This window comes from Pieris rapae, chromosome 6 (assembly GCF_905147795.1).
Source record: "Pieris rapae chromosome 6, ilPieRapa1.1, whole genome shotgun sequence".
Classification (NCBI taxonomy): domain Eukaryota; kingdom Metazoa; phylum Arthropoda; class Insecta; order Lepidoptera; family Pieridae; genus Pieris; species Pieris rapae.
Genome location: NC_059514.1, coordinates 9,628,150 through 9,641,665, shown reverse-complemented (window position 1 = coordinate 9,641,665; position 13,516 = coordinate 9,628,150). Strand labels below are relative to the sequence as shown.

General features: G+C 31.6%; 1 protein-coding gene across 6 annotated transcripts in view; it reads left to right on the top strand.

Annotated features, from left to right (window-relative positions):
• LOC110992931 (disheveled-associated activator of morphogenesis 1) overlaps nt 1-13,516 on the top strand; it is a 93,777-nt gene that overhangs the window by 33,550 nt on the left and 46,711 nt on the right. For 4 of the 6 annotated variants that reach the window (XM_045628518.1, XM_045628513.1, XM_045628514.1 and 1 more), the window contains exon 2: nt 5,233-5,420. The exons of 1 other annotated variant lie outside the window; for it this stretch is intronic. In XM_045628518.1, coding sequence (XP_045484474.1) covers nt 5,373-5,420 — 48 coding nt within the window. In that variant the 5' untranslated portion in view covers nt 5,233-5,372. The remainder of the gene's footprint in view (nt 1-5,232; nt 5,421-13,516) is intronic. One more of the 6 variants, XM_045628516.1, reaches the window with a different exon arrangement.

Below are 13,516 nucleotides of genomic sequence, written 5' to 3'. Positions count from 1 at the left end.
TAATGAAGTTCTCGTTGTCATACCATTTAATAGGTACTTTTCTGTAATTATTAGTCGAGTAATAGTAATAATTATAACACCAGTTTGAGGTCGGTTAATAGATTGTCTTGATATTTATATAATGTGTGTTTAAGTTCGAATTACATACTAATAAAATTATATAATACGATTAATAATTTTCGATCTTACCGCAATAAAATGACATTTTCTAGAAACGATTCCTTTCGAAGATCGAATTATCGCCCCCGAAACCCCCCGTATACTTTATGAAAATTATTGCAGCCGATTCCGAGATTCCAGTTATAAATATATATAAAAATATAATTGAATACAAGAATTACTCGTTTATGTGTGTTTAAGGAAACATTAAATCGAGTTCATTTTTCTATTAGAATTATGTTTCTAAGCTCAAGTTAACCCAGAGCTTATGTTTGTAATTGGAAATAATTAATAACAGTTCAGTTTATCTTAAATTTAAATCACGTAGGTATTAATTAACAATGAGTATGTCCGAAAAATTGTATGTGAAACTTCTAGAACAGCTGCGATCGGCATTTTTACGAATCATTTTTAATGATTTTTAAATAACACAGTACAAGTATTGACAATCTTGATGCAAGGGCCTATAATAGAACTATAGAAGTCAGGCAGTATCAGGTCACCAGCCTTCCATCGCGGATAGAAAATGTTTAGGGTCTGTTTCACAATCTATGGATAAAGTACCAAATAGCTGTGCAACACATAAATGATTTGGAAGATAAAAGTTCCGAATAAGATACTTCGCGTTTCATGACGAATATAGCTATCTGACAGTCGTGAAACGCAACAATCACTAGTTCATCCTACCAATATGTAATAAATAGCTTATTTGGAAGTGATCCGGACATTGTGAAACAGACCCTTAGTATTTTAGACATTTGTTTATACACCGTCTAAACTAAAGTAACAAACAAAATATAGCAATGCGTTGTTGAGTGTGTGAATAGGTGTAAAACAATTTAATTTAAAATCTACCTCAAATGGCTTTATAATGATTAAAAGTTTTTATTAGCAATTCAGTAAAAGTTATGATAACATAATCATAAGCATATATAATTAAATAAATTATGAAAAAGATTGACTTTATGTTGTATGAATATAATTCTAAAAGTACACGATATTATACAAAATCTTTAGCATTAATAGCAAAAAGACATCAAGTTAATGGGTTTTAAATCGTTACATACCGCAATTGTTATTACCAATAGTGCGGCTTACAAGTCTTTCCTCAGCCGTTTCTTAAGTTGTTGCGAAAACTTGCTGTAAAATGTTTGCTGTAATTTTTTTAATAGGCAATACGATATTATTTGCAAATATTACTTAGGTTTTAGATGATTTTATGTAGCTTTTGATAAAGATTGAATTGTATACGTATAAACTAAATTTCCTAAAAAAGTTTTCATTCAAACCGACGGATGACATGAAAATAATAATTAAAATTAATTATTGATGCAAATTTTACGTTCATTAACTCTTTGATTCTTTAACATTCTATCAATCATGTTGCTAAAAGAGATTTTTATTATTAAACCTTTATTAATTGATCCCTAAACAATTGGTTAGTTGGTAAGTTAGTATAGTGTAGTGTGAGTATAAGTTTAAAACTAAGTTAGACTTCTTTTCTTCTTTTGTTTGGCTCATTAAAAGCCTCCTTTTTATTTTTCCATTCCTTTGTCTTGAGCAACATTCTTGCAGTTTTCCCCCGCTAGTTATATAACGTCATCTGTCCATTTTTTCTTTTGTCTCTTTCCAGTAGGTCCAGTCCATTTTTGTATTTAAAGTGTCCATTTTTTTTTCTAGCGCTCTAGAACTGCCTATTTCTATTATTACATAAGCTTATTTATTAAATGAAACTTTACGTTGAGGGTTTTATTACAAGTTTATCTAATAATTGATTTTAACGCATAAAATACAATTTAAAATCTTAGATATTGATTTTGAAAACTTTGTATTTTTTTAATAGTTTAAATACATAAATTGTAGTGAAAAATTAATCGTTGTCTTACATAATTAGGAATTAATTTTATTATGTTAAACGTAGGAAACCTACAAATGTAAAAGCACTACTTAGCATAGATAATAAAAACTATGCCAAGGAGAATCCTATGCTAAGTATATTGCACTAGTTTTGTTTATTATTTAACCAGTAATATTCAGCACAGTTCCTGATAATAAAATAAATATTTATTTTTATGAGATATAAAATTGACATTATTTGTTATTTGAATTTCAGTTATTATATATTTTGAAAATTAACATACTGTATTCCGTTCACAGTTTCCTTGTAATTTCTTGCTAAAAAACCTATCATTTAAGGTTTTTTTAAGTGAACAATTAAATTTACTACTGAAGATTTTGCTAGTTACATAGAAGAGGAAAAGTAGGAAAGGCTTAGGTGGGAAATGGCACAAAAGGGATGGAAAAACGCTGCTTTAGATAGAAAATTTAGTATGAAATTAACTTATGCCTCTCAATCTTATGTTTGATTAGTTGTAACACTATATCTACTTTTCTCAAAAAACGACAACACGGTAGTATGGGGACAAGCGATATTTCAATTTTGTCACAAACTATTTCTATCATGAACATAGATTTTTTTAAATATTTATTTAATTAAATAATTTTGTTTATTAGTTCGAGTCGAGGGCCTTTATTAAGGATCTAATTGACACATATTGCTAAGATACACAAGCCAAGTACTGCTGTTTTCTTTCGTTTCTTATTAACATCCAACTGTTCTACTAAGCTGAAATATTTCGGACATATGAATTGTTATTATTTATACTTATCTTATTAAAATGAATTTATTTTATACATTTAAATTCAAATGGAATATATAAGAATTTAAAAAGAAGAAAAGCCATTTATAAATTTACAATTACGTCGTTTTAGTATGAGTATAAATATAAAAAAATTGAGAATTTGTTTACGCTAAGCACTTTCGATCATCTCAATATTTATGTAAGCTTACATAGCGTCATAGGTGATCACATTTAATTTGAATATGTACATCTCTATCAACAGCGTAGACATATATCTGTGTATAATCTAAATGTCTGTCATAAATATGTGATAGTCCGAAAGTGTACAATAATTTCACTATTAATAATCTTTTTTACAAATATTATGTACTTATAAGATTGTTAGTGTTTTTAGTGATTAAGTTTGACTGAACTTAAAAACGTACAGTAATTTGTAAATAACCTTTATAAATAATAAACAAATGATTACATTATTAAATGTTACATGAAATAAATTCATTTTAATTATGTACGTATATATATTATCAATAATATAGGTACTAAAAGCAGATCCGGCTTATCTCTGGTATTGTAGCCTCATTTTTTGAATATGATAGTAATACTTGTATTGTGTGACGCAAAATGTGTCAAATTCGAATACCCTTTTTGTTGGTGAATAAAACGGCATTCTTGAAAGGTAAAACAGGCTCACAGTAACAATGTATTTATTAGTCTATTTAGATTTTATCTTGTTCGTTTAGCCGTCACTAAAGGCTACTTAAAGTTCTCAATTGTATATTGATACAATTATAATTATATAGAACTACTTTATTAAAAGATTATTATTTATAGAACAGGGGGCAAACGGGCAGTAGGCTGATGTTAAGTGATACCGCCGCACATGGACACTTTCAATGCCAGAGGTCTCGCGAGTGCTTTGTCGGCCTTTTAAGGATAGGTACGGAAATACTTTAGTGGGCAGCTGGTTCCACAAAGTGGTGGTGCGCGGATTTTTTGGGTTTTGTATGTAATAAACTGCTTTAACGCGCAATATTTGCCTGTGTTCCTCAATCTTATAGGCAAGATTTTTGCCATCTTTGCCTGACATACGCCGTCGTCGATTTGGTGCTTAGCAAGATATTAATTGGGTGCCAATAGAAAAGTAGTTGTCACCTAAAGACTCTAACACAGCTGTTTAATTAAACAAAATATCACTTAAGCTACTTAATGAACTACTCTGAGTACGTGGTTTAATAGTTAACTTTGATCACGCACGAATTCGCCAGTTAGCCACTAATCTAGTTCAAATTACGATATTGCGAATTTCGATACAAAAAACCAGCGAAAACCGTTCAACCATTATGAATACGTCATTGACAAAGCAATAAAGAATGTACAAAGGAATAGTGACACTTTCTACATTCAGACGTTTTTAATAAATAAAGTAATCGACACAGAAAACAGATCGTTAATATTTGTAAATAATATATAATGCTGTAAAATTTTCCTGATTCCGTCATCCCCTTTCAAACAATTGTCATCCCCATCCGAAACTACACGAGTTTAATCGATTGGAATTGCTTGCCTCATATAACCTCAGTTTAATATGGGATAATTTAAGCGTCGGTGAACAGGCGTGCCATCCAATTGGCTAGTTCTTATTTAACATTAGTTCATTAGCTCAGTTCTGTATAATAAAATTTTGTAATGCACATATAATTAAGCTTTTAACGTATTTCGTAAACAGATTAAATATGTGCAACGATTTAATAGTCACATCATTTAAAATATTTGACATGAAATTGCTACTCGTATGTACTACTACGTTTGTCTGTCTTGTACTACGTTTGATGCTATATGAATTTTAAAAGGTTGTATATACCTCTAGAAATTAAAAAGTGAGCAGTATCGGTGTGGTGGCAGCGTGGGACTATCATACCTAATTTGTGGGGTTGATACTAGCTCGTACGTATCTGTGACGGAAAATATAGCGAAAAAAATTGGCTTACACCCAAAACGTTGACTATGCGTGTTAGGTACAGAAGGCAGATCGTCTGAATTAAACAGAAATAGACAAAAAAAAAGAGTGTGTGTACTAATGTACATGCGTTAGAAGTTATACTTCTTTGGCAAAAATATTTTATTTAAATAAATAAATTATTAGTAAATACTATCACCGCCGTATATGAAATTGATTTAAAAACAACAAAATAATATTTATTTATTCACTGTTTAATTGTACTGTTCGTAACACGTGTTCTTAATATAAAAATACTAGAACATACAACTTGAATATGGTTATCGATATCCATGCCATCTAGACCTAACTTTACGATGTCGAATTTAGGTGTTCTTGTGCGCGCGCGTCGTAAAAATTCACTTTCATAATTTTTCTCCATCGCGCCAAAAGAAGTATAACTTTAACAAGTAGCTTACAAATTTCCTTTTCAAGCCATAATATCTTTAAACAAAGCTTATAAAAAACAAGGAATAACGGTCGATGCTAAAGTGCCTCGTAGACTTAACGGAGTGTGAACAAAAACAAATAGATATTAAAATGTGATAGAACAGTGAACAGTGAAATACAACAAAATGTGCAGCAAGGATCAGATAACACACATCCTTGGGAAGATCAATGTGGTAAGTTTGTATAGATAGTTAAGTAGATATCCCGCTTTCATTATATTTATTAATGGCTGTCCCGGCATTTATGTTTTTAATATTAAAAGAAATATATAATCCGAAGCCTATGTTTTTTTAAGCGTAATATATATAGTATTGTAATTGTGAATGAATTTTCTGTGTTTATAATACAAAAATACATAATCCTTTGTGTACGTAGATGATGTCTTATTTTCTTCCATTTAAATATACCAACCTAATGAATATTAGCATCTTAGATTACCCGCTCTGATAAAAAGGGAAAATTCTGTTTTGAACATTTCTAAGTAATATATAAATATTAATTTGATTTATTTTATATACTAATAAATTAGAATTGAGTGATTTACCTTTATTTTCATTAATAACTCTATTTTAAAATGGTTTTTATCTAGAGTACAAAAGTCTTATATAATGTCATTCCGCTAATACATAGTTCTGAGTATTATCAACAGAACGAATTGTTGATAACATTATGTCACATTTTCCTTATTGTTTCTAGCGTGGAAATGTCGATAAGCCTTGAAATTGAGGTCTATATGTTGAATAATATCAGTAATTTCCTTTCTCATAAAGTATATTCAAATATTCTATAGCGATAGTTGCCTTGAATGTCTCATATAGGTATCACTTTTAATTTATTTGTCTATAATTATTACTTATATAGAAGAAAGTTTTATATATTTGTAACGAATTAACTAGATTGTAATATGGGCTATTTTTCCTATAGTATTTTATAATTCGCTTAATTAAAATGCTAATGTAATTAGTTTATTACATAATTTTGTTTGGTTTGAATTGATTTTTTAGAATGTCACGATGTCTAGGTCATATACTAATTATCTTAAGAAAACTAATTAAGTTTAGCAACTGTTAAGAAACCATTTTCGCAATATCAGTAATAAATAATCTCTGGTCAACCTAGTTTCTTCATGAGCAATGTATGTTCTTTATGTATAATTGTTATTAAACAGAAACCACCAAAACCACTTACTGGTTGTCCATCCCTGAAGGTTTTATAATGAAATGCAATCAATACCAAAAAACGAATCGAAAACGTTACAACAAACAGAAAAAAAATACAATATGTTACATTTATCTTAAATTTATAGAGCCAAAAGCAATTGCATGTTGGCTAAAAAATACCTTTCAGTTGCTATTTCATGTATATATATGTGTTTGTGGCATAATGTATATTAAGTGGATAAAGCATTTGTTGTTTGAAGCCCTTCAACTCTGAAACCCAGAGTTGTACAGAGTCGATTCTGAACCTAATATTTCATTAAGTAACAGACTCGGGTATTCCAAGCCTAGAACACCCATGAAACATTACAAAGAATTCAAAAATGTCCAATTTAATCTCGAGTTGCCAAACAATAGCGACTAAAAGATTGCAGGCAGAATACATCAGTTTCACACAGTTGAGTAAATTGAGCGGTTAGCAGCTTAGGTGTTAAAATTTACGATTTCTTCATTAGTTTTCTTAGTTCTGTAATGAAATTTTATATTTTGTATACAGTGCGTTTCCATCCGCATTCAATTCAGTTCTAGCGTAAAGCTTTTCTACGTAAATAAACTTTTAAATACAAAAAGCTTTTTTGTAACACATGATATCGCGTTTTTTAAGATGATATCGTCTATAATTTACTTTGCTCTTTGGTCAATGAGCCTAATTATCAGAAAGATAATTAGGAATTATTAAATATATATTTTTTAACTTTGGGTTACGCTATATAAAAACACTGACATTTTTAAAATATCGATGTTCATCAGGGCTAGCAGAGTTTTTTTTTAATCGATCCAGTAGTTTTGGAGCCTATTCCATGCAAACAAATAAATATTTCCTCTGTCTATTAGTATAAATTAGTGAAGGTGTTGTATATTGGACAATTATTAATAACGTATAACTAAATGTCTGTGTGGTAGTAAAATATTCATGATCATCATCATCATCAATGGCAATAATAATAATAATTCAGCCCCTTCGCCATTTCGCCATCGCCGTCATTCCAGTGCTTCCCGCGTCCAACTTCGAACCCCTATTTTTTCGAGGTCCTCGACAGCGCCATCCCACCAACGCAGCCTCGCAGTAAAGACTTTGGTGGTTTTGGCGCCCGCCATTCGGTGCACATGGCCCACTTAAGCACTTTACGCATTGGACAATGTTGGCGTCGTCAAGAATGTTATAGTAGCAAATGCGCCAAAAAAGTCGTCGCAAACAGCACCAAAGAAAGAATCCTTGGTCCTGTTTGCAACGACGGAGAATCTTCCGCTCTAAAATAAGGAGTTAAATCTCTTAAAATATTAATATTATTACAAGACTCAAATGCCGACCCAATCAAATCTCCAAACCCCTTATAGTTATAATTGTATATGATCCTCAATATGAGGAAAGAAGATGGACCATCTCGTTAGAAATGCGTATTCATATAAATATAGTAATAAAATATTTAACATTGCGCGTGCGCTTCCTTGCATGCCTTCTTAATGTGTAAGTTTGCCAATGACGTCACTGCCTCCTGGCCACGACTCCTGACCTCGCAGATCAAATCGCTACTTTCTGTAGAAAGCTGTTTTTCCAGTATAAAAGGAAAAGTTAATTTGCTTAGCTAATTTTAAGTTGACGGACATTTTATCTAAATGTATGAATTTGTAAAGGAAGTCATTTTAAGTGGGCGAAGTAATGACTAAAAGATTTATCGTATTTGTTTATACCTTTAGTGATTTAATCAGGAGAAATATAAATTTTATTGTGATGTTAGAATATAAATTATTTTAATATAAACTGATATTTTAACGTATGATTATTAAAATAATTTACACAATTTTTTTTTTAATAGAACAGACAGGAGGCTCGCCGCCCATGGACACTCTCAATGCCAGAGGGCTCGCGAGTACGTTGCCGGTGTTTTTAAACTAAACGATAGTATAAATGCAGGCGTTACAATTGAGATTTCTGTATCTGTTTTATTTGTTATTTAGTTCTTTTAAAGATATTGAACATGATCTGGAGTGATTTGATTGTTGAGTGATCTGAAACATGATTTGTATGTAATTGATTAGCTTCTATTTTCTGATTAATATGTATACAATAAATAGATGATAATACATAACGCAGTAGATACTAACGGATACAATGTTCTAGTTAAATGTCGTGTCTGTCCATCTTGTGTGGGTGATGATTGACATCTCAAGCACTCTGCCGTTCACTGTTTGGCCTTACTTGTCTTTTCGACTTACGGCTATATTAACTTGAAGAATGTCTAAAGGTCTGAAACGAGATATATTGTAATTAATAATAGCTTCGCACGGGAAGTAGCACATGATGCCTAGAAATGTAACCTTGAATTGTTAAGTATAATCTGTAGTTAGCTTTTCTTAACAATAGAAACAATTTACAGATAACTTTAACTTTCTTCATAATCATAATATGATAAAACTGTGTTTTTAAGTATTTTTTTAAATTTTAATAAAAAAGGGGGGCAAACAGGCTAGATCAGTGATTTCGTGCCATGTCCCTTAGCCTTTCTAAAATTCCTATGCCCCCCGAATCTAACATAATATTTAATGTTTGTTATTGTCTACTTAAGAAATTCAAATATATAATAAATTACTGGGAATTTGTTTACGTTCACAGTAAGTTCAAATTTCGAATAATTAACAATCAAATTTCCCACGTAAGGCGTAGGCCCTACGTTAGAAGACACTGGGCTACAGGCTCACCTACCGCTGATACCGCCGCCCATGGACATTCAGTGGCTTCTGACTTCAGTGGTTCGTGAGTGTGTTGCCGAATTTTAAAAGTAGGTACGATATTTTCTTGATGATTATAGCGAACAGATAGACTTTGTTTCGTACTATCTAAGGATAAGCTGTCGTAAGATTCCTAAGTGTTACGAAAATGGCTTCTGAACATACGAACTGATCCTATTAAGAAATGATTAATAAAATATTTGTAGGAATAGAATTTTGATATTGAAATTGGATTGCGACCCATCAAAACCCTACGTTCTTTGTTGTTAAACATTCGATGACATCTTTTATGTTCTCAGGAATGGTCTCACGCGCGTGAATGTAGTTCGTTCGTGATTGTGGTTACAGCTTCCGCGTGTTTGTGCACTTGTCTCGTTCGTAAAGGATTAGACTTCTACGATTAATTTATTTTATTCGTGAGTGTTATTTTATAAGGCGATTGTCTCTTTTTCACTTGTGTTGTATTTTCCGAACGATATTAAAGTAATCTAATTGCCGTCGTAAAAGTTATGCTTGTGTCTCTTTCCGTCAAATTGAGTTTACGCTGTGATTAAGAGAGATAGATGAGATGATGATGGTCAACTCTTTGGTTTAAAGTGTACCTATTTTGTATGCTGTTAAGGATTTAGGCAATAATATTGTAACTAATTATAAATATTATATAACAAGAGTTTTCTCATCTTAAACGTTTGGACCGATTTGAATGAATGTTTTGTATTCGTCTGGGTGGCGCCCAGGATGGCGATTAGTAAATCATTTCGGCAGATGGCGCTGCAGCCGGTATCAAGGTTATTTATATATACACCAAATAAACAGCAGGTGTATATATAAGTATTCTGTGTAACGTAATTAAACTACTAAACGGCTTAAGAGATTTTGATCAAATTTTTTGTGTTGCAAGTCGAGTCGAGAATTATTTACATTATTATTTTTTGTACGCAAGACATGTGTACAGGACATCGTCTGTAAACGATAGGAAATGTGCATTAAATGTCTGCAAAAAACAAGATATAATATGGCGGCGTTACCTCGTGAGCACGGTTCATACACCAAATCGTATAGTGATAAATGTATTTAGAAACCTCACAATGACTACAGAGCAATACCACCGTTTTTTAATGATTCTGACCCTGACATTGAAATTACTTTCAACCTGACCATATGATTGATGTGTTAATCGCCTAACTACCAGTATTACTTCCTTCCCCTACATGAGAATGCGTTAAATTGCATTGTCGTGTTATTTTAATGTGTACCGATCGTTTCCGTGAAGGAAAATAGCGTGTATTTATGTCCTTATGATAATAGAAATTTATTAGCGTACGCTATGTGTAATAGTAGCTTAATTAGCGGTGTCATTTGCACAGTCGGATAAATCGAATTATTTATTAAAGTTCACCGTTAAATTAAATTATTAGTTATCTATTTTGTTTTAACATTAAGTTTTGTTTGTCTATGTATGTGTCAGTCATTCTTAATTTGAATATGTAGTGTTTGTTATGAGTACATTTTGGATTGATTATAAAATAAATAGGATAAAAGTGATTTTTAACTGAAATAGCAAACTTTAAATGTTGTTTCTCAAAATAAATATATATGCAACGATATAAGTCTTTGTTGCAAGTTATATTTTATAAAATACATGACCATTGTGGAAAATTACACAATGTTTTTTAATGAAAATAGATTTAGCGTGACTTGATGTCTTGACGTTGTGTAGTGATGTGGGGTATCTCTGCATTTTCTACCGCATTTACCACGAAGTGTTTAGAGAACTTGTCCGGACTAATTCCTGCAGCTTAGATTCGCTATCGGACGTCAAGGCACAACTACCGTCGTTTACCAACTGAGCATTTCTTTTGACTTTTTTGCCGCGCAACATCACTAAAAACCTAGACATATCGTCCCACGGAAGTATTTATGACGCAATTTAAATCAGGTTCTTTCAAAAAAAGAGCGTGCCAATTCTTGAAAAGCCGGCAACGTACTTGCGAGCCTTCTGGCAATGTGAGTGTGAGTGGCGGCGGAATCACTTTATGTAACAATCAAACATAATGTAATTTTATGTCCTATTGATTTTAAATATTGTGTACGGCTTAGGCTTATTACAGTTTATGACTACTATATCGTTAGCTTGTTATTTAAACCCCTGTTCAGTCAAATTCAATTTAACTTTAAAGTGCATTGTGTACATGAATTGAATGATGTTTACAACGCATTGTGGATTGTACAAATTGTTGGCCGCTGCAAACATGCGTGACTAAGTGTAAGAAAGTAAATATCATTGTTTCTATACAATACATTATTGATGAGATACAAGACTGCATTATGTTTTTAGGGTTTTACTTTAGAACTTTTTAATTGTATGAAAATCTGAAATCGTAGACGTAGGCTTCGTCGCTATTCATTTGTTTTTTTAGGTTTAGATTCACAAATCAGCCCGGCAGATGGCGCTGTAGTCGGTACTTTCATATTTTATTGAATATCCTAATCGCATAAAATATATGTTAACATATAGTACAGAACACACATTTATGCTGTATAGAATACAACCAAAAACTTTCTCATATGAGAAATCAGTGAATTGAAAGCTTATGACCTCTGCCCTAGCCCTCAGTGAACGAAATCCCTTCACTTAAAATATCGTCGTTCAAATATCGTGATCAATCAAGAGCAATTGAAACAAGATCGATTAATTAACGGTATTCACTAAATTCAAGGCGAATTACGGAACTATTAACCTCAACGCATCTCACTTTCTATTCAATAATACGGTCACCTAAATTTACGACGAATTACACGAAAAGAATTCTAAATTGTGTTGGTATTTTGTATTCTTATGGTATGAATTACGGCTAGGTTTATTAAAGGAATTATCCCGGTAAAAACGTTTTAATATGTAATGTACAACAATATGTAATGTTTTTATAAATTTCACGATTATTAAAATGATCGTAAGCTTTAGGATCGATTGCTCCAGTTCAAACAATTTGTATGACTCAAAACTTGGCGATTAAACAGAGTGGCGGAGAGTTTCTTGCCCGCTCTACGCCCTTGACTTGCGAACTGGTAGTAAATGTAAATTTAGAATCAATTTAACATCTTTTCTGTTGACATTTGTAATTGTATATGGTTACATGAATTATTTTGAGTTTCAATGGTGATAAATAGATAGATTATTAATTTTTAATTGTATAGACTATAGACGAATAGATGTACACGAAACATTAGTATGGTATACAAAAATATTAGTATAGTAGTATACAATTCGTGCCAAATCTTTCAGATTAAAAAAAAATCGTTTCTGCGTCACGTGACTATACAACAATATTGCTTTATTATTGTTTTTAATGTAATTATGAAATAACGAAATGTGTTAGTTATTGAAATACTAAACAAAAACATTGTATTTTTGTATATATAACAGAGGGCAAACGAGCTAGAGGTTCACATGATGTTAAAATATGATACAGCGGTAGGTATCATCGGCAGCGGCCTATAGATAGACACGTATATTGCCAGAGGGCTCGAGCTTTGCGAGTCGTTTAAAAATTGATACGTTTTTCCCTTGAAGAATTCTTAGTTGAATTGGTTCGGAAATACTTTAGTGGGCAGTTGGTTCTAGGTACATAGTGGTGGTGCGCGGGAAAAACTGCCATAAGAAACACCCAGTTTGTGAATTGCTAATAATTTTAGCCACCAATTTAAGACTCAATCACGCCTTTATATAATTGTATACTATTTGTTCAATGAACAAAAAACTATACATAACGTGTGTTACATAATGTTAGGTGCAAATTTGAAAACAAACTTTTTCGGTCATTCTTTTGTTAACACTTTGAACTTTCGAATAAATTGTAACGGTAATAGTAGTATTTTGTTGTGTAATGTGGACCCGTTTGGTTAGTTAATGATTAGTTTCATTTTAAGCATTTATTTTTTTATTTTATTTATTTAAGTACCTACTCCTACAGCTAACCACTAAACAATATCCAAACAATTAAATTACATATGCAGCATGATGATTTTAACAAATTGTTTTAAATGCGAGTTTTATATGGTAAGTTTTTGGAGTACGACAGCTTTAATTATTAAATTAATATTATATTTAATTAATCCACCATAAATGTTTCGTTAAACGTATCATAACGTACATATATAAGTTACTAGCGCACATATCGCACAAGAGCTGTGGTTTGATTCCTACCTGGCAAATTCCATTTTCTTGCCCCGGGACTACAGTCAAAGAGTAAAATGAGCCACGCCCTCATATATATAAATACTCGCGTTATTTCGCTTTGACCAAAAAAATATGCGGGTGT